General features: G+C 47.0%; 3 protein-coding genes across 4 annotated transcripts in view; 2 read left to right on the forward strand and 1 right to left on the reverse strand.

Moving 5' to 3' along the window:
* The window catches only part of caskb (calcium/calmodulin-dependent serine protein kinase b), a 75,772-nt gene that overhangs the window by 15,712 nt on the left and 32,394 nt on the right, over positions 1-27,666 (reverse strand). The window contains exons 6-20 of one of the 2 annotated variants that reach the window (XM_083758588.1): positions 20,591-20,693; positions 19,398-19,576; positions 18,877-18,999; positions 18,032-18,115; positions 17,286-17,385; positions 11,446-11,567; positions 11,118-11,195; positions 9,588-9,668; positions 8,760-8,948; positions 8,110-8,188; positions 4,582-4,667; positions 3,132-3,200; positions 2,892-2,960; positions 2,398-2,433; positions 1,449-1,487 (exon numbers count right to left, since the gene is read on the reverse strand). In XM_083758588.1, coding sequence (XP_083614714.1) covers positions 1,449-1,487; positions 2,398-2,433; positions 2,892-2,960; positions 3,132-3,200; positions 4,582-4,667; positions 8,110-8,188; positions 8,760-8,948; positions 9,588-9,668; positions 11,118-11,195; positions 11,446-11,567; positions 17,286-17,385; positions 18,032-18,115; positions 18,877-18,999; positions 19,398-19,576; positions 20,591-20,693 — 1,437 coding nt within the window. The remainder of the gene's footprint in view (positions 1-1,448; positions 1,488-2,397; positions 2,434-2,891; positions 2,961-3,131; positions 3,201-4,581; positions 4,668-8,109; positions 8,189-8,759; positions 8,949-9,587; positions 9,669-11,117; positions 11,196-11,445; positions 11,568-17,285; positions 17,386-18,031; positions 18,116-18,876; positions 19,000-19,397; positions 19,577-20,590; positions 20,694-27,666) is intronic. The other variant, XM_083758589.1, reaches the window with a different exon arrangement.
* Positions 5,118-6,635, forward strand: LOC310854094 (heat shock 70 kDa protein 14-like; the record flags this gene model as incomplete). Its single annotated transcript, XM_083758590.1, has 1 exon — positions 5,118-6,635. The coding sequence occupies one exon, from the start codon at positions 5,118-5,120 to the stop codon at positions 6,633-6,635; it is 1,518 nt and encodes a 505-aa protein (XP_083614716.1).
* gpr34a (G protein-coupled receptor 34a) lies at positions 23,621-27,661 on the forward strand (the record flags this gene model as incomplete). Its single annotated transcript, XM_083758902.1, has 5 exons — positions 23,621-23,970; positions 24,834-25,277; positions 25,863-26,040; positions 26,657-26,720; positions 27,441-27,661. 5 exons carry the CDS (start codon positions 23,621-23,623, stop codon positions 27,659-27,661), a joined length of 1,257 nt encoding a protein of 418 aa, XP_083615028.1.

Consider the following 27,666-nt stretch of genomic DNA (forward strand, 5'->3'; position numbering starts at 1 on the left):
GGACACAGCTGCTCCTCCAGGACCTCTGAGTGGACGAGTATAGCAGCGGGGGGGGAAGGGGGGGGTCAGAAGCAAACTAACAGAGGCGGAGCAAAAAGAGAAGGGGGTGTTTGCCGGGGACCAATCGAAAGGCAGGATAACAGCGACGGACAAAGAGAGACCAGACAGAATCTGAGAAAGCGTTGCACCACGTACTTCACTGGTTGCGGCGGTGGCATCCATTTTGCTGGTGGCTTTACAAACAAACGTACGGATTTGCCCGGTTCATTTCAAGGACCCCCAGTTTGAAATGCATTAGGCTACGGACTCAGATTTGATTGCAAAAAATCTATGGGACCCCAATCTACACTCATCTGTGTAAATGTAACTCTGAGAGTGCACAAATGTAACCAAATGGACCCAGGGCCCCATTTGTACAGTCTAGAGGCCAATTTATGCTTGGAGCGACAATACGTGTCATATGTTGTGAGACATGATGACTCATGACATTCTCAGTTTTAAGGGCCTTGCAAACGGGGAGCGAGGAACGCAGGCGTTGTTGCCTGGATCAACACAGGTCTCCTCCAGGTCTGTTGAAGAGGGGCGCAACAACGCAAGCGTAAAAAAAAGCTAAACAGAATCCAGGTCTGGTGGGCGTGTGCACGTAACGAGCACACACGCAACAAATTCACGGGACCGCACTCACGTAAATACGCTTGCGTTGTCGCACCGCGACTTCTCCGCGCAAAAACGCAGGTCTCATTGTAAATTAACTATAGGCGCGTTTTATCGCTCCCCATTTGCAAGGCCCTTTAAGCATCATCTGCAACTCGCCTACACAACAGGGTTGAGACAAAACGTAAACAAGGAAGTGGATGTAGTCTCATATACAGTTCGTCTAACCTCTCGTAGTCTCGCATAGCCAGACAACTATTCCAAAATCTCCGAATGCTATAAGTATATAGCAGTGGTTCCCAAACCGTTTCACGTCAAGGACCCCCGGTGTGACCCATAAGAGAAGATTGCCATGGTTCTAGCAGTGGTTTTCAACCATTTTCATTTCAAGGACCCCCGGTTTGACCAGAATTTGGCTACGGTCCCCCATTTCTATCTCTGTGACCCCAATGTATATTGTAAAATCAAAGTTAATTGAACTCTGAGAGTGTACAAAACCCAGCCTAGGCTACAGTCCACCGCTGGTAATATTTTTTGTCACTTTCGTCGCAAGACGCATCTGTCGACACTTGCTCACTCAAAGCATAAAAATGGGCCTTCAGAGTTACGGACGCGTAAGGGTCCCAGTTCAGTTCCATGTGTACCCTGAGTTACAGCACCATGGAGGGTCCGTTTGGTTGTGTTTTGCGTCCATCCAGTAGAACCAGAAATGGACGCCGCGCTTTGCTAGCTGGCAGCAGGGAGGAGCTGGGGTCTACTTCTAGGAGGGTCCACTCACAGACATCTTATCTTACCTTGATGGACAATTTGTCCTTGACAGCAGATCTGGCGATCTATGGGGGTTAAGAGCATCACACACACACTCTTACACACATGATCATGCGGTAGATAACGTTGGTGGATAATATGAGATCTATGACCCTCTAGAGATGAGATCTATGTTTTACGCATAATGTGTGGGGGAGTGTGTGTCTGTCTGCGTGTCGGCCGCTCATCCCAAGCACTGGAACTATAACAATAACGATATCGTTCACGATCGCTAAAATCCTTTTTTGGGGGGGGAAACGGCCGTTGCTAGGCAACACAGTCAGACTCTTCACATACTAGAGCATGTCTGAAATAAATGTTGCTGAAGTCCACAGAAGCGAACCTTTCAAGCCTGGTTTCCCAACTCGCTGTTTTCTGCAAGACATTACTCTATAAGCCATATCTCCAACACTGGTGGCTCAAACTGAACAACCAATATGTCAATTTGAAGCTATGGGGCTATATCTTGCGCCACCCCTTAACCCTTATCCCTAAACTAATTTGCAATTTTTTACTATTTAAAAAAAACCTTTTAAAATAGTTCAAATAGCCGATCTACAAGCTCACAATAGTAAAAAATGAAGAGAAAAAGCCTCGGTCAGAAACGGTCACATATGAGAAACATTGCTCTGTGTTTATTTCTGGCACACAGTTTATGATGCTGTCTAAGATTCCCCTATAGCCTATGGGAAATCTAATACAAAAATAATCGCTGTGGGCGATAGCGCCTCCTAGCGGCGGTGATGACAGACTCTATATTGTGTTGAGGATTGTACTGTGTCTAATCTCAGCCTATCCCTGGACTCAGAAGTGTCAGGTGGTGAAGAGACAAAGGAGGTGTGTGTGCATGCGTGTGTTTAGGCAAGCAGAGAATATATGGAATATGAGGTGGAGGAGGATTGAGAGTGATTGTGAGGAGGAGGAAGACAAGCCCACCTGTCGACCTTTGGGCTGGATGGTTGACGGCAAGTCCTGAACACAAACACAAGTGCAAGCATTTAGTTCACAGACACAGGCTTCCTAACGGCCTCAGTCACACATTCAAAACAGAGATAGAACATGTGTTCCGTCTCTGTTCTGGGGGAGAGGGGGGGCAGAGCAGCTCGCAATTCATTTTCAATGGGCTTCACATGGTTTTGGCGAAACAGCCTTGCTTGATGGGGGGGGGGGGGGTGAAGGAGGGCAAAACAGAGCTGGAACAGAGCCATCAAGCAAGGCTGTTTCGTCAGAACCATGTGTGACTCCCATTGAAAATGGCACACGCTCTGTCACTGCTTCGACAGTGTGAGTGAAGCCTGAAACTACAAGGAGACGACTGACAACAACCAGTGCCAGTGATCAGTATATATGTATATACATGACGTGCTATTGCCAAAACAGGCCACATGTATACATAATAATGAGTCTGTGCTTGTGCTTGTGATTCCTACCAGGATGGAGCTTGTTACGCTGGTGTGTCCATTGGCAGGCGACTGTTGGTTCAAGTCTGGTGACTCTTTCTGCAGGCACACGCACACACACACACGCACACACACACACACACACACACACACACACACACACACACACACACACACACACACACACACACACAGTGAAGAACATGAGTTGCGTATTATGTCTCACCAGTGTGTGTGTGTGTGTGTGTGTGTGTGTGTGTGATAACGTACCTCACATGACATAGACTGGGAGCGGTAGCTGGGTACAATCTTAAAGGTGATGCTACCTCTCATTTCTCTCTGTGGGGACAGAAAAACAAGCATGTGTACATTAGGTACAGCGCTATACTGGCATTTTAGTGCAAGGGTTCTCAACCTGGGGGGCCCCAAATTATTAAAAAAAAAAGGAAAGAAATGGGGGTTTATTTTCAACTGAATGGCTGGAAAATGGAAATTTAGAGTATACATAGTACACATAGTGCAGGCATAAACTTTCCTTGATTATGATTATATCTTAGTTCTATCTTAGTTATTGTAGCGGTCAATTTGTATTGGTGGTGTGGCGGGGGGGCGGGGAGGGGGTCGCGGGTCATGGCCAAAGCATTTTCGGGGGTCCCCAGCCCCTGTTCTAGTGTACTATCATTGCAGAACAAATACTACACACATTTTGTGTGTAGTATTTGACACACAATGACAATAAATGGTAATTTAAATGCCATCATGATGAAATAAGTTGGAAATAAATGTATGGGAGCAGGGTTACAGTACAGGGAGCAGGGTTACAGTACATTAAAAATACAATAAAATTAATAAAATAAAATAAAAACATATCAAACGGGAACGCAAGTAGGCTTGTTTCACATTTTTCTTTGATTTTGAGTATCTGCCGATACCGATTTCTCCCGATCAGATTTTGATAGAATACTTGTTGTGTTATGCCATATCACAATAGTACAATATCAAAGATCACAGACGATATCCAGTCCAATATCATGATATGGATATAATATTGATACTAGGGTTGTCCCGATCACGTCTTTTTGCTCTCGATCCGATTCCGATCATTTGAAAATGACGTGATCGGCCCCGATTTCTGATCACGTGATCGGATCGGGACAACCCCAATAAAAAATGGGAAGCATGTGTCATTTTAGATTTTTGCGTTGGCTATTAACCCATTCTGACCTGAGATCAGATTCATACGAGGTTTCCACTGGACACACACGGGTCTGATTGACCCATTCTGACCTGAGATCAGATTCTAGAAATGTCAGTCGCTCTTCGATTTTTCAAAAATAGCAGACCTACAAGCTCGTATCGCGCCACTCGGTGGTGCGATATGAGCTTGTAGATCTGCTATTTTTCAATAGCTAAAGCATAACATGATGCTGACACCAAAATGGGTGCCCGGTCAGAATGGGTTAAAAAATTGCAGATGTACAAGCTCATGAGTCATTTTATCCCACGATTTTGCAACACATTTTTTTACTTCCTCTGCCAACCTAAAGGGGCAACAGACTGACCTCATGCTTCCTTCTATGCATGAGGAGTCCATAAGGCATTTTTGACACTTTAAAAGTGTGAGAAACCACTGCTTTAGATGGCAGTGTGTAGAAACGGCCTCAGGGTTTAACGGGTTAATTCGGTCTAACCGGATGCAAGACGTGATTGGTGGACCTACCAGCATCTTCTGGAGCTGTTCTACCGTCTGATTGGCTACGCTGATGCCATTGATTTCCCTGATCTCGTCTCCGACGTGCAGCGTGCCTGGAGAGAGAGAGAGAGAGAGAGAGAGAGAGAGAGAGAGAGAGACATAAATGTTTTCTGTAATAGTGGGGAAAGCTTTGGCTGAAAATAGCCATATTGGATACTGTGTCTATTCGAAAATAGCTCAGTTGTTATTTCTTTAGAAGAAAACAAAATTTGACAAACAAAACAAAATCACTTAGGCTATAATATGTATAATTGCTTAATGTAAATCGCTCTGGATTAAGAGCGTCTGATAAACGCCTACATTGTAAATTGTAGAAATACTCAGTACTAGTATGAAGATGTACCTACAGTACCAATGTCAGCCATGCCCAAATCAGAGTTCGGGGTCTTGCCCAAATATGGAGTCCCATGCATGGAAACCATGGCAACAGGTGGTCCTAAAGTATTTATTTAAGCCCCATTAGTTCCTACTATACAGAACACAGCAGCAGGAGCTCTTCAGTCATGGCTGCGATCGGAGTGCACTTTGGCCACACGTGTGCGTGCGTGGCGGTGGTTAAGGACGGCCGGGCCGCCGTGGTCGCCAACGACGCGGGCGACAGGGTCACCTCGGCCGTGGTGGGCTACCGGGAGGCGGAGCGGACCGTGGGCACGGCGGCCAAGCAGGGCCGCGTGCACAACGCCGCCAACACGGTGGTCAACGTCAAACGGGTGCTGGGGCGAAGCTTCCAGGACTCCGAGACGCAGAAGCACCGAGCGGAGAGTGAATGCCCGCTGGTGAACAAAGGGGAGACGCCTCGTTACGTGATCACAGCGGGGGGGAAAACCAAACACGTGGCGCCGGAGGAGGTCGCCGAGCTCATCTTCCGCAAGATGAGGGAGACGGCCCAGTCCGCCGTGGGCTCGGCCGTCACCGAGGCCGTCGTGGCCGTTCCCGTGGAGTTCTCGCTCGCTCAGAAGAACGCCGTGAGGGAGGCGGCGGAGGCCGCCGGCCTCCGCGTGCTGAGGCTGGTCCACGAGCCGGCCGCCGCTCTCCTGGCGTACGGCGTGGGACGGGAGGACCACAACGCGCTGGTCTACAAGCTGGGAGGGACGTCTCTGAGCGTGACGGTGCTGCGGGCCACCGGCGGGATGCTCCGGGTGCTCGCCGCGCACACGGACCGCGGCGTGGGCGGGGAGAGCTTCACACGGGCGCTGGCCGGGCACCTCGCCGCCGAGTTCAAGAGGTCCTTCAAGACGGACGTGAGCGGCAGCGCCCGGGCCATGATGAAGCTGATGGGCGGAGCCGATGCCGCCAAGCACTCGCTGTCCACGCTGGGCTCCGCCCACTGCCTGGTGGACTCTCTGCACGACGGCGTGGACTTGGAGGTCAGCGTCTCCCGAGCCCGCTTCGAGCTGCTCTGCTCGCCGCTGTTCCACCGGAGCGTCCGGCCAATCGGGGCCGTGCTGGAGGAGGCGGGCCTCTCGGCCGGCGACATCAGCCGTGTGGTGCTCTGCGGCGGCTCGGCCAGGATCCCTCGCCTCCAGCGGATGATCCGCGACCTCTTCTCGCCCGAGGTCGAGCTGCTTAGCTCTGCCCCTCCCGACGAGGTCGTGGCGCTGGGCGCCGCCGTCGAGGCGGGCCTATTGGTCGGCAGGGACGGCTCCTCCTCCCTGGAGGAGGAGTCCGTCGCCGTGGACGTGAGCGCCTCGGACATCCTGGTGAAGGAGCTGCACCAATCGGGGGCCGAGGTGTTCAGCGTGCTCCTCCCCTCGGGCACGCCCCTCCCCGCCCGCCGCCATCACGTCCTGAGGGGGCGGGGCCAGCTGCCCTCCCTCTGCCTGGAGCTGTACCAGCGAATGGGAGCGGAGGAGCGGCCGGAGAGGCTGGCCAAGATGGTCCTGCGTGACCTGGAGCCCGAGGAGGACGACCACCGCATCGACGCCGTGCTGACCATGAGCAGCGACGGCTCGCTGCACGTCTCCTGCGTTGATCAGACCAGCGGCCGCTCCGAGGACGTCACCATCGCAGCAGCGTCTTGAGTTAGCCGCGGCCGTTAGCCCGGCGGGCGGCCGTTAGCCCGGCGGGCGGCCGTTAGCCCGGGGGGCGGCCGGTACGGTGCGGTGGGGGTCTAAGGTGGGTGGGTCTTAGGGTGCCTGGGGTGGGTGGGTGCTCTGCACGTTGCGATACGGTCTGCGGGCGTATAGGTCCATTTTTAACGGACGTATAGGCAGTGGACACGGATCAACACCTCCCCCGCGCCGCGACTTCGGTACCGCTAACGTCCTGATGCCATCTGAGGACCCTAACCCTAACCCTAATGAAACATACACTTCAACAAAAGTACAAAATTATTGGTTTCAAAAGGACTCATTATGCAGGATGTCCCACATTTACACATGTATAAAATGTCTAAAAATGATTTAAAAATCACACCCGTGTGAAGTGAGGGGCGCTCTTATCATTATGCATCATCTCGTGAACACCTGAATTCATGTGTTTGGTCGGCCGATTTGCTCACCTACATTATGACGTAGATTTTCCCCTCATTGTTATTATTATTGATTTCATTACGCCATAAGCCAGTCATTAAATGGCATTTAATGTTTGTGTTGCGACAAATGTACGTCATATTTGAGGGACATAATATGTCGACAGGTCATATATTATATGACTTAATTTCTCCTTTCATTGTCAATGGTAAATATGAGACGTGTTTGAGGACACAGGTCGCATTATAATATTGCCTTCTATAACTAAAATAAAAAAATTTAAACCTTAAATATTTCATTCAAAACATAAAGAATCAGTAAATAGGGACTGCTCCTGTCGCAACTTGCTCCATCCCTAGTCGCAAGTTAATGATGTCATATCTCCATATGGTCTAGCCCTATGGAATGTTTGGAATGCATATGCTAATAAAAACAACTTAATACTTCCTAAAGATAATATAAGCATCAAAGCAATATTTTAAATACTTTTTATTAGCACGTGCATTCCATATATATTCAATAGGGCTGGACCACACATGGACATATGACATCATCAACTTGCGACGGGAGCAGTTCTCTATTTAATGTATTTATGAGATAAATTAAATATTGAAGGTGTTTTTATATATTTTTATTTTAGTATACTGTTTTAAGGCATATTTGTCTTATTAGCCAGGGATCCTTTTAACACTTTGACCTCTATTAATGAGTTGCCCGAGTTAATTCATTGTAGAACACATTTTTAAATCAGTTTTAAGTCATCCACCGGACAGGTGGAACAAGCCATGCGCTGAGCGGGCTGTTGTTGTGATCGCCGCTATGGAACATTTTTAACAAGCGATTACACCGTTTTAAAGTGGAATTTCATGACAAGCAACTCAGTGGCATGGTGCAGTGGCTGTTCAAAGGTAACTCTATACCTGTTAACTGTATGCACAGTAGAGTATAACCTGATTGTGGGTGTTTGTGTGTGTGCATGTGCATGTGCGTGTGCGTGTGCGTGTGTGTGTGCGTGCGTGTGTACCTTGCCGATGGATCATTCCACCGTGCATGATTCGGGCCACAATGCAGTGGTTGAGCTCGTTCATTTTCAGGGTGATTCCCTGCCAGGAGACATGGAGGGAGACACAATGACTGACGAGTGCAAGGGAGTCTATACCAAAGACTCGCCATGTTGACATGGTCGCTGTGACCGCGATGCGACCCATCTGTGTGCTTGTAGAGCTGCTATGTTCAAAAGATTGAACCCATTTAGACCCGAGAGCAGATTCTACAAAATGTCTTCTGAATCATGAAACAGTTTTCTCGAAAACCTATGTTTCTATATTAGTGGTGCTCACAGTCACAGCATTATATGAAATTGACCGTGGACCCCAATCTCAAAATATGTTGTTCCAGGGAAGGGACCCACCCAGAAGCAAAGATTTGAGTTAAAACATTCACTCTGAACCACATTTGAAAGATTTTTCTAAACATGGCAGATCTACAAGCTGTGTGTGTGTGTGTGTGTGTGTGTGTATGTGCGTGCGTGCGTGCACGACCACTAAGACTAAGACTAAAGACTAAAAACTAAGGTTTTTCAGAAGATTAATAAGGCTAAATGGTGAGTTATTCAAAAGACTAAGACTAAATAAAAAACATTGTGACAAAATGGTGCGTGGCCGCGTGTCTGACCATGGGCTCGTCCGTGTTCTTCTGGAACTGGACCAGGCGCACGCGCGTGACGTTCTCCAGGTCCATGTCGGCACCGGTGCTCTCCGGGGAGTCTCCGTTCAGGTAGGGCGAGGTGGGCGGCGGGGTGACCCGCAGGGCCTCGTCGCTGTACACCTCGTGGGCCACCACGTCGTGGGTCTGCAGCAGCGCCTGGAGGGGAGGAGGAGGGGGAGGGGGAGGAGGAGGGGGAGGGGGAGAAGGAGGGGGAGGGGGAGGGGGAGGAGGAAGGGAAGGAGGAGGGGGAAAGGAGACGTGAGGACCAACGCGCGATCCATGAAGACCAGTGGGGCCATTTTGGAACTGATTCTACGAAATGTCTTTAAAATCACGACGGTTTTCTGAAAAAAAACCCCCTATGTTTCTATTCTAGTCCCACGGCCGGCTGAAACGCTGAGCCCTATTGGTCAGAGCTGACAATGCATTTATGACGAGGAAACCCCCCGTGCAGCTCGGGTTTAACATTGAGAGCTCACAAAATGCGGAAGTAGACGGTTCTTCCGGGTGCTTCAAAGCGCCACTGAGCAACTTCCATTGAAATTAATAGAAGGGGCCGGGGGCAGTCCGCCCTCTATCCTTTATAGCGCTATGGTCACCACGCCACCAAGGTGGGACATCTGCCCACACGCTGGTCCCTGCCCTTCGGCATGGTTCTTCCCTTCATTAAAGGGGACGTAATAGATTTGTGTCGTTTACGAGTAAAAAAATGTATGTATGTACATCTGCCTTAAAACGCTGACGCGCTCCCAAACAGTGAGTGCTTATGTGTGCATCGTGTGCGTTGAAACCCACCATGAAGTGTGGCTGTGTGAGGATCCTTCGCAGTTCCTTGGCTTCCATGTTTTCAGGGTAGCACGAGATGGTCTCCAGCACCTACACGGAAGCAGTGTTGATTTTGACAGCAAGTCTTGATTTTACTTTCATAGTCATAGGCTCTTATAATAGTTTTCATTTAGTTTTAGTCACATTTTAGTCACCTGGAATGTTTTAGTGTTAGTCTGGTTTTAGTCGACCCAAATATCATAAGATTTTAGTCGACTAAATCTACAGTTGATTTAGTCGACTAAAATGTATTTTGGTGGGCCTTGATGCCGCCGTAATGGCTGATTTTACACTTGCTGAACGTACCATAAGTGAGATCAAAAATAACAATTCTACATTCTCTAATTGTGTAGACTTCTTGTAAATTAAGTAATGCAGATGTTTAACAATAATTTAACTCCTGGGAGCATAAAATGTTTCATTTAGTTTGAAACGGTATGATGACCTCGACTCGTTATCAGTGGTTTTCATATCAAGGCCCATTATTTATTCTTCATTTGAGCCACGGACCACCATTTGATGACATTTAGCATCACAGACCCTAAAGGTACGAATATTTAGTTGTCGTTGGAAAAGATTTGATCCACAATTCCATGCTGTATTGATGTTTAATAGGAGACAACAGGCAAACGTCAATCAAAATCATACTATAATTAACCGAATGTCTGTGTGTCCGTGTGTGTGTGTGTGTGTCTGTCTGTCAGAAACAGTGCCGTAACTCCTTACTGCCTGCACCAATCACTCCCACTTTTCACACAGGCATTGACCATATGAATATGGAGGGCGTAACGGAGCCCTTTTTTCGATTAATGATTATTCATTAATTTATTAGTCAATTACAAACGCACCCAGGAGCAGTACCCTTCACGGCCACAAGGGGGGGCAAATATCTCACAACGGGTAAGGACTAGTAAAAATAATTCTACAATCTCTCTAAATGTGTAGACTTTAACAATAATCTTAACTCTTGAGAGCTTTTTTTTTTTAATCTTACATTTTTATCCCACGATTTTGTAACCCAGTTTTCTTTTCACCCAGTGCCAATTATCTAATGTAATCCTGGGTGCTACACTTCCTCTGCCAACCTGGGGGGGCAGCGGACTGACCTCATGCCTCCTTCTATGCATGAGGAGTCCAAGCTGCTTCTTTTCACCTGACAGAGGGGAATTTCCCCGGCCGGACGTAGCGCGTGGAAGGGAACTCTTGAGAGCTTAAACCGGGTCCATTTGGTTTAATTTCATGCTCTCAAGAGGTAAAGATCTAATAAGGGTCCTGGAACCCCCTCAACAAGGACCCCTGGTGGTCCCCGGACCACTGGTTGAAAACCACCGGTTTAAGGCGAGATGCGTATCACCTAAAAATGTGAATGGGCCTTTACCCTCATGGGGACCACCTGGAACGCCCTCAAGGACCCCTGGCTGGAAACCATGACTGCCCCTGTATGAGTAAACGTGGTGTATTTGCGCTGCGTATAGACTATAAAGTGTGATGGTGTGTCACCTCTTTGGCTCTCTGCACGCCGTCACTCGGAGGGTTCCTGATCTGCGGTGACGAGCGCGTGTTGATCTTGTCGTAGAGCTGCGACCATACACAGACAACACAACATTACACAGTGAGTACCAGGTGAGTAGCAGGTGAGTAGCAAGTGTGTACAAACTGTGTACCAGGTGAGCACCATGTGGGTACAATGTGAGCGTACCAGGTTAGTACCAGGTGAGCGTACCAGGTGAGTATCAGGTTAGTACCAGGTGAGCATACCAGGTGTGTCCCAGTTGCGTACCAGGTGGGTACCAGGTGTGTACCAGGTGTGTACCAGGTGTGTACTCACGTCCAGCAGTGTGTGCAGGTGCTGGTCCTGGAACACACTGTGCAGGAAGTCCATGTCCTTCTCACTGCAGTCTGTCAGCGCGTGGATCTCCTCAAGGCTGTCCAGCACCTGAGACACTGCCCCTACGCACACACACACACACACACACACACACACACACACACACACACACACACACACACACACACACACACACACACACACACACACACACACACACACACACACACACACACATACTCTGGTTATACCTAAATTCATACGAAATAAAGCATACACACAGAAAGATACATGTGCAGCATGCAGTGGAGTCAGAGAAGACAGCAGCACAATAATACATCAACGTACTGCATTACATAGAAACATGTCGGCAATACAACTGCACTTCAGCGCCATCCGGTGGTCATTAAAAAGCACTCAACCCCAGTATAGTAGAGTATAGTACTCTAAAATGTAGCTCTGTAAAATGTGTACTTTGACAGTTTTCTGAAAATCTGTTTCTGAAAAATGTTTCAATCTGTGGTTTTCAAACTCTTTCATGTCAAGGACCCCAAATATTATATGTAATTGGCCGCCGACCCCCCATCTGAAAATATGTTGTACGTTTTTGTACCTATTCTGGTGTGGGGGCTCTCTCCAGTTGTGTAGTTACCTTGCCATGGTGTAAGAAATCAAGAATAATTGCTAAAAAATAGATAATTAAAAGATATGCTCCTCATTGGCTTACATTGTCCAGTTTTAGCCTGTAAAACGAAGGCAAAAAAGCTGATTCTCTCAGCAAACCTGGTAGTGTTTTGCTACTTTGAAGTTCCGGATCCTTATCCAGTCCATTTCAAGAAACATACTGTAGGTGCTCCTAATTACGCTTTAGGAGAAGCATCTCTGATGCTGATCAAACAGAAAACATATTTTCATACACTCACATGACTATTCATAGTCTTGGGTCTTGGTTGGCTCACCAGACGTTTGAGTTAACAGCCCGGGCCTAATTCGCCATTTTTATACTAACTTTAAGACATACATGGTTTCAGTCGGACAACCCGTGACGTCACCCATTTGGATCAGGTAAGGGACTGATCGTTATTTATCCACCAGGGGGGGGTGGTGCAGATGTGATTTAATTTTTTTATTTTTCCTCATCCCCCCCCCAGCCTCCAAATATTTTTTCGGGACCCCCCCTCAGGGACTGGAAGAATATATATGACCCCCCCCCCCAAACACCATAGACTATATTCATTTTATATTCACACCAACAGTATAGCAGCATAAAGTAAACGCTGATCGTTTATTAGGCGGCGGCCGTCTGGGGTTCATTTGGTTCCATATCTGTCATTACATTATGGTCAACACTCAACACTGATATACCATTGCATTCTTCCAACTAAATATTTAAATATGCTCCAAAATAGCATATGCAGACCTATAAGCTCACAACAACACGCTGATGACGCGACGCAAATTTGTGATCTTAGATTGGCTATTTTTGAGGTGAGCCTCGTGCGTAAAGTAATTCTAGCTAAGCTGCCAAGGCAGTGGGCACCCCTCGCCTCTGTGCCCAAGCCCAGGATGATGAAAATGAATGAATGCTAAATAAATACATGTATGTCACGCAGTCGCATACCATAATACTACAGCGTCATACTCCACAGAGAAAAGCACAATTTGCGCAACACCATGCGTGGCATCAACTGCCTGCTCGGCTCATTTAGCCAGCCAGGCACCACCGAATAGTTTAACTCTTTATAGTCTATATAACCAGTACGCAGACAAGAGTAGGCTACATCATTGGCACCGGCCAAGTACTATTCTCTGACTCACACCAACATTGCAAGGGGCACAGTGCGCAAAGATGCACATCACGACCAGCCAGCCCTACCTTTTAAATCAATGAGCGTCTGTCTCGTCTGTGCTTTTCTCCGCCACCATGTCGACGATGCGTTGTCCAAAGACGGTTGCGTCTCTTCCATCAAAATATTCCATATACCATCAACATAAAGGCAAGGTGTTTCTGTGATGTTTTTCTACTTTCTATTTGGATGAACTTGACGTTCACAAGCAACTTGAGTCACCAACAGTAACTTGTAAGAAGCCTTCTAAGGTTATATCGTTACGTCATCCACGACCTCAGCCGCGACATTATTATTATTATCATCTCAGTCTGACATTCTCCTGACTCGGTGAAGCGGCGCTGGGTGAAACCGAAACACCAGCAGCAGCGCTGGTGCTGCCAGTCTGCTTTCCACATCTTCCTCCTCTCTGACACCGACAACACTCGCTCTTTTCAGTGCAAACACCGTGGTTCATAACTTCAATTTTTTTCCGCTTGCATTATTCTACTGGAAATGTCATGAGACATGAACGGCGCAGAATCAATCTATCTCGCGCCACCTTGTTTTGAACTGAAGTGGTTACGTCAGTTACTGAGTCAGACCTTTGCTGGTAGAACAGATCTACAAGCTAACAACGCGCCACCAAGCAACGCGTTGTTAGCTTGTAGATCTGTTCTATTTGCATGTGCAGTTGCGCACACATGGAAGATACCAAGTACACTCGCCACACAGGGTAAACTTTATATAGATAGGAGTAAAACACTATGAAAAACAAAATAATCTAAACATTTTTTTAAATACAAAATTCAGCAAAATAAAGTTGTACAACCTCCCCCAAGCCAAAATAAAAGAAAACATATCCCCCCCTCAGGCTCAAAAAATAGTTTAATGACCCCCCCCTTTTTTGCACCATACCAACCTTTGATAAATAACGATCAGTCCCTAACCATAAAAAAAAGCCAGCTGACGCTCGATTCTCAGGGCTTCTGGGAAATCGAGGCACAATGGTGCATAATGGCCGCATCCATCTTGCTCTGTTCTCTGTCGTTGTTTCGGATGGCTCTGTGTCTCATGGCCATGGGTGGGCTGTGTGGACAGTTCACCATCGCTCTGTGTCTCATGGGTGGGCTGTGTGGACAGTTCACCATCGCTCTGTGTCTCATGGGTGGGCTGTGTGGACAGTTCACCATCGCTCTGTGTCTCATGGGTGGGCTGTGTGGACAGTTCACCATCGCTCTGTGTCTCATGGGTGGGCTGTGTGGACAGTTCACCATCGCTCTGTGTCTCATGGGTGGGCTGTGTGGACAGTTCACCATCGCTCTGTGTCTCATGGGTGGGCTGTGTGGACAGTTCACCATCGCTCTGTGTCTCATGGGTGGGCTGTGTGGACAGTTCACCATCGCTCTGTGTCTCATGGGTGGGCTGTGTGGACAGTTCACCATCGCTCTGTGTCTCATGGGTGGGCTGTGTGGACAGTTCACCATCGCTCTGTGTCTCATGGGTGGGCTGTGTGGACAGTTCACCATCGCTCTGTGTCTCATGGGTGGGCTGTGTGGACAGTTCACCATCGCTCTGTGTCTCATGGGTGGGCTGTGTGGACAGTTCACCATCGCTCTGTGTCTCATGGGTGGGCTGTGTGGACAGTTCAGAAACCTGCGTGCTAATTTTGTTGTATTGCAATAACTAGAGATGTCCCGATACTGTATCGGTATCGGCCCTTATTTGTCATATCGGGTCATATCGGTATCGGTGAATATGCCAGTCTAACCACCGATCCGACACAGGGATAATGACACTATGGCAGGTAAATAAAATGTTGGGGCATGTGGAGTTTGCTGTGGAGTTGCCCAAACTGCAAGTGCACATTTGAGTGAGGAGTCTCGTCTGTTATAAACACAACACGAGATATACAGTATAGCTAGACAGCTATAAACACGAGATCACAACACTGGTATCGGTATTCGGTATCGGCTAAAACAGAAATTGTGGTATCGGGGACGGATCGGAAAAGGAAAAACGTGTATCAGGACATCCCTAGTAATATCATACTAGGGATATTGCATTACCAGGCATGTTGTTTTGTTTCTTTTGGTGTTTTAAGCAAGGTCTGTAGGTCTTCTATATTTTTAAAGTCGTGAAAATGTGGCGCAAATCTTTGAATATATATTTTATTTTTTACTAAAATATTGGCTTCTGGGGGGTCCCTGGAACTACATATTTTGAGATGGGGGTCCGTGGCCCAATAGATAATTCTGGGGGTCCTTGACATGAAAAAGGTTGAAGCACCACTGACATAGAAACATGGGTTTTTCAGAAAAATGTTAGGATTTAGAAGCCTCCAAAATGGATTAATATAAGGTGAGGTGACCGAACGTGTTGTGTGGAGGAAGTGTCTATAGCGACTTGCTAACATGGCCTACATACAGGTCATTGACCCCGCCACACGCCACATGTCTGTGGTGGAGGAGTTATTTTTTAGCTGTTCCACCATGATAGCGTTGATATCCGTCATATCGTCTCTTTCATTCATATACGTCAGTGGTTTTCAATCAGTGGTCCTTGGGGGGGTTCCAGGTGGTCCCCAGCTACTGTAAATTACGGAGAGTTGGTAACCAAATGAACCCTTAAAGCAGGGGTTCCCAAACTATTACATGTCAAGGACCCCCAAATTGACCCCAATTAGCCCGCGGACCCCCCATTAGAAAAGATATGCCATAAAGATATGGCTTAAATGCGGAACACATAATGCGCTTTGATGTGAAAAGGGTTGAAACCCACTGAGTTACGTAATTCTTCTTAAATCAACATAGGAGGCTTCTGTCGGACAGCAACGACATGCAGCCAGTGTGGTTTGTGGCGCCGCATGGGAAGTGAAAGTCTGTGGCTGGAGACGGGGGAAGTGGTCCTATTGGTGCAATATCAGCGTTCTGTTTTAGCCAATCAGTGGCGTCTATAAACAGACCGCTTGTTTGCCGATCGCCACACTTCCTCAATGTTCTGTTTGCGTTCTGTTTTGCATTACAAAACTACTGTATTACTGTACTTAGTTGAAAAGGGAGTCCCCCAAGGATCTACACTATAGGCCTCACTTATTTTCTTTTTTAAACTAGAGGTTAGCACCGGTCTGGCCGGAAAACAATGACCCCGAGCCCCGAACCGAGAATCAAGCAGAGTCCCAAATGTTGACTTGTCACTCTGGCATGGGTCGGATTGGTTTTCTATTGCCACAGGTCCCGGTCAGTCGAACCGAAATGGATGGATTATAAAAAAAACCTCTTACTCCGGTTAGGTAGTACTTTTCTTTTTCCGTTTTGTTTTGGTCCCCCCTGTTTGGTTTTAGACTCCCCGAGTTGGAATAAAAATATGAATATAATGATAATGATACTGAATCCATTCATATAGCACCTTTCCAAACAAAGTTACAAAGTGATTGATATATGCAGTGTGTAGCAAATCTGGAGGAGTAATATAAAAACATGTCGGCCGGGTTAACGGTGCCAGAGATTAGCTGTACACAGACGGACAGACGCCGGACGGACACACACAAGGACACACACACACACACGGACTGAGTGCAAAACATACGCTCTCCCCATGCCTTCGGCCTGGTGGAGACAACTAAATAGGCTCGACAAAATATGTATGTGTTTGACATAGAGAGTCATGTCAATGTCAATCATGGAATGTTGCAAAACTGTTCATTACAAAGCATGAATGAAATGAAAGTTACAATTGACAATAAATAAATAAATAAATATGTATATATATATATATATATATATATATATATATATATAAATGTTTTGCCATCAGGGGGGCACGTGACCCCTGTACACCCCCCCAAAAAATGTCCTATGGTTGGTCAGGCCTGATGACCACAAACCAGTGACTGGCTACGACATGACTTAAGTTACCATCCCGCTCCTGACCGGATCATAAACCCATTAATGTTTATGACTCCCAGGCTAGGCCTGGCCGTCACGAGGGCGGGGCATGAGGGGCGGGGCTTACCTGAGGAGGTTGGGTCGTCGGAGAAGTCCGGCAGCTCCTCGGGCGGGTCTCCGTAGTAGGAGTTGAACTTGTGGCTGGAGACCGCCGCCAGCACTGCACCCTGGGAACGCACCAGTGACCTCACACTTCATTAACCCATTACTGCACCCTGGGAACGCACCAGTGACCTCACACTGCATTAACCCATTACTGCACCCTGGGAACGCACCAGTGACCTCACACTGCATTAACCCATTACTGCACCCTGGGAACGCACCAGTGACCTCACACTGCATTAACCCATTACTGCACCCTGGGAACGCACCAGTGACCTCACACTGCATTAACCCATTACTGCACCCTGGGAACGTGTCAGTGGTGCTCAAATATTTTCATATCAACTAAAAGGACCCCCAAAAATATATGTAATTGGCCGCTGACCCCCATGTGAAAATATGTAGTTCCAGGGCCCCCCCCCAAAAGATTTGATTTGACCTACAAGTTCATAGTGCGGCACTCGGTGCCGCACTATGAGCTTGTAGATCTGCTATTTCTCAATAGCTAAAGCATAACATAATGCTTAAACCCCCAAAAGGGGTTCCCCCCCCCACCCCCCCGAGAATGGATTACAGGTGCTGCTGATGTTATTCCTTCATATAAACTGTGTTAAATATGATGTTATGATCGTGATCACTGCTATAGAGTGTTTGCTCAGTAACAGTGTTAATAAAGCACAGAACGATGAAATGTTCACTAGATAGACGTACCTTCAGCTTCCTCCTGGCATTGAACTTTCGGAGCTGCTCCACCGTCTCTGGGAGATGGATTTTATACGCGTACCTGTCCCTCTCCTAGACGCACGCACGCAATATGAAAGATATGAAAGAAACACATTGGTTTCTCATGAGGAAGTGGTGTGTATGTTATCATTATTACATGGCTTGTTTGAACGCTTGGTTCTGATCGGTCAGTCAGTCAGTCAGTCACAGAAGTCATCTGTCCATCATTTGTGAATAATGGCCCGCTGAACTCAATAACGGAGCTCTCTCTAATGAATAAAATAAAATAAAAAACATTCAAATTGTTTCGCTGTTCCTTTTGTGTCAATGCGTTAATTTCGTCATGAAGTAGCCGGGGATAATCGACGGGGAGCGGGTCATTATGCGAGGGATAATTGACGGCGTTGTTGATAATAAAACACAGACAGGATGACTACTGTAGATCCCCATTTGCCGTGAATGAGATTGTGTTGTGTTTGTTTACATGGCTGTCGTGTTGGCCGCGTCAAAGATCAAGCAGCGCTCCAAGCCCACAACTGAGTATTTTTCGGCTTTCAGGCTTTTCTACCGAAAATGTTGATGTCCTCACAAGTATACAGTAATACAACCTGCCAAACCCCTCGAAGCAAGCTTTTTTTTCTAGTTATTATATTTATTAAAACTGGTCTCTATTGCCTTGACTATCCAGGCATCTGCCTATTAGGCATCTGTGTGTATTAGATTAGATTTAGGCTACTACCGGTGCCCGGCTGTAGAGCACTGAGTCAGTAACGATGGAAGTTGGAGATCCATGCCCCACCCGGCTATGTGTGTGTGTGTGTGTGTGTGTGTACCTTGAGCCAGGGATGGTTGAGGGCTTCGTAGACGGTGATCCTCTCGGCCGGGTCCAACATCAGCATGCGTCGCACCAGGTCCTTAGCACTCTCTGAGATGTGACTCCACTGGCGCGGGTTCATCTTGACACACATGCGTACACACACGCGCAGGCACACACGCACACACACACACACACACACACACACACACACACACACACACACACACACACACAGAGAGAGAGAAGGGAAAAATGCACCACGCTCTCAGATGGGTGTAGGGAAAGGTTCACACGGAGCTCCAATGGCGGCCCATCTCTCCGCGGTCGTTAAGGTGGCTTTTTGTAAAACCACTGCTACTACTACTACTTGTATCCCACATTCTAGGATTAGCCAAAAAACGGAAGGGAGGGGCTTTTCAGAGTAAAATCTACCATGTCTGCTGGCACTCCAGCGCCTATGTTTTGAAAGATGCCGGCGGCTACAGAAGTGTGTTAAGTGGCCGTGGAAAGAAAAAAGGATTTTGGAAAATCAACTACTACCTTGTATTTCCCTTTAATGATGGCTTCAAACAGCCGCTCCTTGGTGCCGTAGAAGGGCAGGCATCCCGAGAGCAGGATGAACAGGATGACTCCGCAGCCCCACACGTCCACCGGCTTGCCGTAGGGCTCCCTCTTCACCACCTCCGGCGCCATGAAGTGAGGCGTGCCCACGCGGCCTGGTGGCGTCGGTGTACAGGGGGTGACAATGGTTAGCGAGAACTGACCGGCTTAAAACCCCTTTTTTTTTAAATATATGTTTATTGGTAATAGGTTTCAACAATTTAGTAGAGTTTGAACATACCTTTTTTTTTTTTTTTTCTCCCTCACCCCATCCCTCCCCCCAGTTATCGTCATCATCAAAACAATATAAAAATAACATTAATAATTTAGTACAGACATACAAAAACAAACATACATACAGACATATTTAAAACCCATTTTGACCTGAGATCAGATTCTATAAATGTCTTCTACATCCTGACAGTTTTCTGAAAAAGCTATGTTTCTATGCTCGTAGCGCTATGAGCTTGTAGATCTGCTATTTTTCAATAGCTAAAGCATAACCAAAAGGGGTTCCCGCCCAAAATGGGTTAACCCCTATAGCACTGAGACCAGATTCTACACAATCTCTTCTAAATCATGACAGTTTTCTGAAAATGTTTCTACTATTTCATGTCAAGGACCCCAAAAATGATATGTAATTGGTCATGGATGTACAGGTGGTCCATGAAAGAAAACAACTCTTAAATGTGTTTTATATATACAATAAATGAATAAATATATATATAAATATGCATATCTTGTGCCTTTAAAAAAATATATATATCAAGATGATTACCGTAAATCATAAGTTCATCAAATTTAAGAAAGCGAACTAAACAGATACTTTAACCCATTCTGACCGGGCACCCATTTTGGTGTTGGCATCATGTTATGCTTTAGCTATTGAAAAATAGCAGATCTACAAGCTCATAGCGCAGGTCTGCTATTTTTGAAAAATCAAAGAATGACTGACATTTTTTTTAATCTGATCTCAGGTCAGAATGGGTTAATCAGACCAATGTGTGTCCAGTGGAAACCTCGTATGAATCTGATCTCAGGTCAGAATGGGTTAAAATAACATTAACATTTAATGGTGTAACACAGGGGTTTTCAACTGATTGTGAACCAGGGACCACCACCCAGCGTACCTCCAGCCACCAGTCCCGACTCTCCCAGTTGGATGGCCACTCCGAAGCCTCCCAGCTTGACCGGGGCTGAGTTCTCCTTGGAGGCGAGCAGCACACAGTGAGGCTGTGGACACAGACACAAATACAATAATGATTGATCAGAATGATTAGACCATCGATCTATGAACGCACCAAGCCCCAAAAGGGCCTCTGCCCGGGCTCTGGACAGGGCCCTGCTGCCCATGGTCCATACATGGAGCTGGCCTGTTCTGACGTCTGCATAGACTCCATATTTGGGCATGCCTGACAAAGAACTCCATATATGGGCATAAAAAGGGACACAGACATAAGATCTGGGTGGGGCATGCATTTTCAACATGCATCGTTCCAAGTCTATGATGACAAAAAACTGAGACTAACTATTATTGACAATTTCGTCAACCAATACAAACTAGACTAAAATGTTAGGAAGGGACTAGTGTACAAGAGATCCAGTATAAGTAAAAGACACAAGTCATTTTAAACGTGGTTGCATGCTGAAAATAGCAGATCTACAAGCTGTGACGCGTTTTGATCTTGGAGTTCTGCAATTTTGAAGTGTAAAATCAGCCATTATGACGGCATCAAGGACCGCCAAAATATATTTCAGTCAACTAAATCAACTGTAGATTTAGTCGACTGAAATCTTATGATATTTAGTCGGCTAACACTAAAACATTTCAGATGACTAAAATAGGACTAAAAATGTATTAAGTTTTATTCCAAAGACTATGACTAAACTGAAATCGAAATGTACTGCCAAAATCAACACTGCGTGCGTGCGTGTGTGAATTTGTGCGTGCGTGTGTGTGTGAATTTGTGCGTGCGTGCGGCCATAATTGTTCGGTATCCTCTCATCAGTCTCTCTTGACTTCCTCTGGAAGGTGGAAGTTTAGTCATGATGGCGCGCGTGTGTGTGTGTGTGTGTGTGTGGGGGTGTGTGTGTGTGTGTGTGTGGGTGGGGTCAGGGGGTGGGCAGTTTACAGCCGTGATGGATGGGGGGGATAGCTGAGAAAGACAGACAGACAGACCGGTTGTCAGATCCGGCAGTGACACACAGTTGACCGCGGAGGTAGTAAAGGGGGGGATAGTGGGCTTTACAGGAAGTAGACGTTGCAACACACACACACACACACACACCCTGATGAGAGGACAGCTGACAGGAGCAGGGACGCAGCCAGCACACAAACACCATAGGTGAGCACAGCGTCGTCGCACCATTGAGTCGAGCGCCGAAAATAGCCGATCTGTAAGCCCGCGCCGCCATGCGAACTATTTCTGGTGGCTGAGAAGCAGAAAGGGACTGGTCATCATCTCTTGACGTAAATGAGATCTTAACACATTCTGTATTCATTCCGTCTCGACTGGCCGTCTGTGATGTATTTGCTAACTAAAACTATACTACTACTAATGTGTCCCCCTTGCTTTTACTCTGGTTTTCTTAGTCTTGTGTTCTTTTGTATCTGCTTCTCTGATGTTGGATGCTTCCATATTGTTGTGTGTGTAAAAACACATCGAGATGCCTTTTTAGGCATGAAAGGTCTTGGTCAGTATCTCATTCCACGCCGCAGAGATTCATATTTGTTTTACTAACATTTGTTTTTGTTTTCTCCTTAAATGGCATAGGTTGACTCTGCCTAGTATTGACTGGCAATCCCTCACATACGATTCTGCACAGTCGGCAAACCGCAACTGCAACCAATCTGCTCATGGCGTTTTGCTGGTGAGTTTGCCGACTTTACTTTACCTGCTGTGGGCCTGCCATCATGTGGATTCATTCATTTGTTTGTTCAATAGTTAGCTCGTTTGTTCATCCATCCATCCATCAATTCATGTATTCATTCATCAATCCATCCATCCGTTCATCCAACCATGGTTCTTTGAGGGGGGTTCCAAATGGCCCCTTAAGGGTGTGTATCTCTGAAAGTGGATGGTTCCATTTGTACACTCTTAAAGTTATGGGGGTCCTTGAAATGAGTACGTTTGACAACTACTTGCATGCAGTATAATATACTGTATATGTAGATATCTTGATTTGTTTCGTGTTCTCTTTGACCGGCTGATTTAATGTTTGATTTCTTACTTCCTGGCCTCATACTTGTGAGCTTGCAGATCTAGTATTTGCAGTGTGGCTAAGTAATAAATGAGGATTCACTTTCAAATTTGAGACGCAACATGAGCCATTTCTGGCCAGAATGAGAGCAAAGCCCTGCGTTTTGTTCTGGCGTGGGATGGGTTAGAATGATGTTAGTGAGCGCTGCAGAGAGACAGCAGATGGCTGGGCAATGTGTTGACCTCCGCACAATCACATCCTCCCTAGATTCCTCTCTTTCTACTGCAAAAAATGTAAACTAAAGGTGGTGGGATATTATTTTGTTAAAAAATAAGTGTTAAATAGCTCTATATGCAGATCATTGCTATAGAGCGTTTGATCAGTAACATGGGTTACTGAACAGCTCTGTAATTACACATTCAGGTTGGCTTATCTCCAATCAGAAGGGAGAACGCGTTTTCTTTTTATATATGTAGATATGGTGTGGAAGGAACACGTTATTCCAACCAGTTCCTTTCCCCTCCGTCAGGCCCTACAGAGCTGTAGACGCCTTTGAGTCTCCTACTGGGAGACTCTGAGTCTCTTTGAGTCTCCCAGTAGGAGACTCTGAGTCTCTTTGAGTCTCCTACTGGGAGACTCTGAGTCTCTTTGAGTCTCCCAGTAGGAGACTCTGAGTCTCTTTGAGTCTCCTACTGGGAGACTCTGCCGCTCATGTTGAGTCTCCTACTGGGAGACTCTGCCGCTCATGCCTTAGGAATGCAAAAAGATTAACAAAACAAATTCAATCTCCATGAATGCAAGGCTTCATGGGGTGTGCAATAAGACAAAAGAAATAAGTATTTTTTGGGTGAACTACCCAACATCGTACTTTATCCCATTCTGAGCCCGAAAACCACAAACGCGTCAAATCTCTCTCTCTCTCTCTCTCTCATCGAAGACTCATCGCTCCGAAGCCAACCATGAGCGCCCCGTTCTCCCGATCTCCCTTCCCGACTCTCTCTCCTTCCTCCATCACCACCTCGTCCGTGTCTCTCCTCTCCACCGCTCCGTCCAACCTCTCGTCGCCCTCCTCTTCCCCTCCCGGCCCCAGCGGAACGCCGGGCAGTCATGGCGAGTGCTCCTTCGACGACGAGGCCCTGCGCGCGCCGCTGGCCGTCCTCTACTCGCTGTTCTTCCTGTGCGGGCTGGCGGGTAACCTCCTCGCCCTGTGGGTGTTCCTCTGCCTCCAGCGCCGGCGCAACTCCGTGCACGTGCTGCTCATCAACTGCGCCGTGGCCGACCTGGTGCTGTTGGCCTGTCTGCCGTTCAGGTGAAAGACCCTTCCGTTCTGTCTGCCTGTTGTTGTCAAATGATTTAATTTCAAGGAGTCACGGTGTTTGCTATATGCACAGGACAGGGGGTCGACCCTGGGGTCTCAGAGGCACCTGGCCGTCCGTCGGGCAGGTACTGGCCATGTTCTACTTGCGCAAAGTAAATCGTCCATTATAATATTATATTTTTTTACTTTCTGGTGCTGTACGATAAAAAATGTGATTGCTTCTATGATCATCGGTGTTCCTACATCCACACTTTCTGAAATAAACAATAAGGCCGTCACACGGCTAGCGCTTTCAACATTAAATGACACTGATCACCCTGTGTATCGCTTCTTTAACCTCATGCCATCTGAACAAAGAAACAGAACCTTGCCATGGAAAAAGGTCTGTTTTAGTAGTCTGTTTTGTTCCCTCAGCCGTCGCGACATTAAAGAAACTGCCCCGCCGATAGGATGGTTCTGTATACAGTGTACATTTATGATAGGATGGTTCTGTATACAGTGTACATTATGATAGGATGGTTCTGTATACAAGTGTACATTTATGATAGGATGGTTCTGCATACTGTGGGGACCTCATGGTTTTGTATTGTCTTGGTGTTAGGTGCTCTGTGTCGTTTTTGATGTGGGTGTTGGAACAGACTGTGAAGACGAATATCCTTCGGGGCAATAAAGATTATTATCATTACCTCAATTTCTATGCCAAATACCTACGAATATATAATGACTATGGGTTCACACGTATTATGTTATATTTTATACATCTTTTTATCCATTCATGACGGAGTCATTTGTCCTGACGGAAATGGATTCCACGTGTTGTTGTCACAGAGCAGTGCTCTTTGTCTCCACTACAGGGTGCTGTACCACGCCCGGGGGAACCAGTGGGCGCTGGGCGCCGCTGCGTGCCGCCTGGTGGGCAACGTGTTCTACATGAACATGTACGTGAGCATCACGCTGCTGGGTCTGATCAGCCTGGACCGCTACGCCCGGCTGAGTGGCCACCGCAGCGGCGCTGCTGCCCGGGGAAACGCCGCCGCCGCCGTGCCCAGAGCGCGGTGGGCCTGGGTGGCGTGCGGCCTGCTGTGGGGGCTCTCGCTGGCCCTGCTGGTGCCCATGATCGCCGCCAAGGAGGGCGACGAGGTCCCGGGCAAGTGCTTCCAGTTCAAGCGGCGGCGGCACGGAGCCCGGGCCAAGGCCTACGTCAACGCGGCGCTGGTGGCGCTCTTCTGGGCCGTGTTCGCCGTGCTGGCCGTCTCGTACGGCAAGGTGGCCGCCCGCCTGCTGAGGGCCGCGCGAAGGTGACACTCATGTTCTCGTGACATGTGTTTTTTTTCGTTTCTTAGACAGCAAATATTAATGGACCACTTCACCACTTTTGTCCATGTTAAAGTAATTGGTCCTCACTAATGTTCATGATTAAAATAGCACAATATTTGTCCTATACTCGGTCTGTGTCTCATAGGAGTGCTGTGGGCAGTTCAGAAACCCGTCCACCACCAGTGACATCATCGATAGGCAGATTTTCTTTCAAAGAATATTTAGATTTTGAATTCCATTTTCGCATTGCAACTTTTCAGGAATAGAAAGCCTGCCGCTTCTATTAGCTTGGATTCCCCATCGATGATGTCACTGGTGGACAGTTTTCTGAACTGCACACAGCCCTCCTACAGTATGTGACACAGACCGAGTGTTATCTTATCATGAACAAATAGTGAGGACCAATTATATGAAGATAGGTTGAAAAGTGGTGAAATGGTCCTTTAAGTGTTTTAATGGGCCTCAGGTCTAAATGGGTTTAAGCTGCTCTCAGCTATCGTACAGTTTCTTTGCAGCGCTACATTGTTCCTTCTACACTCTACTAATGCCTAGATTGTAAATTGCAGCAAGCTGCCCAACGCCCGGCGCTACGGACGCACGGCCAGGAAGTCCTTCTTCGTCCTCTTCCTGTTCACCGTGTGCTTCGCGCCGTACCACGCCTTCCGTCCCGTCTACATCCTGACGCAGCTCAGCCCGGCGCCGCAGCCCTGCGGCTACCTGCGCGCCGTGGACCGCACCAACGAGGTCACTATAACGCACGCCACGCACGCTCACTGTTGATTGGCGTCGACTAAAACTATGCCGAAAAATGTTGGTCGACCACCCTTTTTCACTGAACTACATGGAAACTAAATGAAAACTAAGCTACAGTATGATGACTAAAACTAAGACTAAATATGTTGACAACAAGTAAAAACTAGACTAAAATGTTAGGAAGGGACTAGTAAAAGACACAACTCATTTTACGCTTGGTTGTGAGCTTGTAGATCTACTATTTTCAGTAAGTGTAAAAGTGATTGATTGATTGATGAATTTATTGACAGATTTGAGAATTACAGTACATTTCAAGCAGAACTTCATTACGACGACATCAAGGCCCGCCAAAAGCTTCTAGGAACATCTTTGAATGCAGATTGTGGCCTCTAGATGTGTCACAGAGACTAAATTTCTTTGCAACCAAATATTATTGCTGAACATTGTTGACACTGTGTTGATATTGTCTGTCTGTCTGTCTGTCTGTCTGTCTGTCTGTCTGTCTGTCTGTCTGTCTGTCTGTCTGTCTGTCTGTCTGTCTGTCTGTCTGTCTGTCTGCCTGCCTGCCTGTCTGTCTGTCTGTCTGCCTGTCTGTCTGTCTGTCTAGGTGATGCTGCTTTTCTCTGCCTTCAACAGCTGCCTGGACCCCGTCATGTACTTCCTGTTGTCAGGTAAGGCTGCAACTATTCATTATTGTCTTAGCGATTACGTCACACATCACTGCCATATACAGTATACATACTGTACACACACACACACACACACACACACACACACACACACACACACACACACACACACACACTTATCCAATGGTGTCTCACCAAAATAGCAAAATCGCATATGCTATTTTTGTTCTCTTTTTTTTTTTGTAATTCTGATTGAATTACCAAATATATTTTATTTACTAGTCCATAATGGACATTATGAATTAATTTCATTGTAACTGAGTAATTTCAGAGTAATTGACACTTAAAACATGTGAGTACGTTCTTCTCCAACACTGTTTAAATCAATCCGTTTGATGAGGCAAAGACTTGGTCTTGTCCGTTTAGATTTTCTGTTATACACACACTTATAATGTTCTTATTTTGATCATAACACCCACTTACTGAATGTCAAGTCTCCAGGTGTTCTCCAGAATAAGCATGGTGATTATTTAGTATGACACAATGGCTACATTAGGAGAGCACTAGAGGTTCTCAAATGTTTGATTTGCATTGGTTCCACTTGAACACTCTCAGAGTTACAGACCTGTTATTCAGGGCTATCTATTTATGTGTTTCTGGTATTATTATTGTCCACTCATTTTGTATGTCCGTGGCAAATAAATGTATGTCGACAAAAAGTCAACATGGCGATAAACCCTGGAACTTTGATGTGTTTGTCAGGCTCGGTGCGCAAGGCGGTGGTGCGCGCACTGGGCAGGCGTCTGGGCGGACCGCTGCCCTTCCTGGCCGAGGCCACGTCCAACAGCTCCACCGCCGAGTTCAGGCGGCCCTCGCGGTGCGTGACTCCGCCCACGCACAACCTAAGCCCCGCCTCCCTCATGAGCGCCGACGCCGACGACCGCGCGGCGCTGAGGCTGCCTCTTTCCGCCGCCCGCCAATGACAGGA

This window comes from Protomyctophum parallelum (genome assembly GCF_964188405.1).
Source record: "Protomyctophum parallelum genome assembly, chromosome: 23".
Lineage (NCBI taxonomy): Eukaryota > Metazoa > Chordata > Actinopteri > Myctophiformes > Myctophidae > Protomyctophum > Protomyctophum parallelum.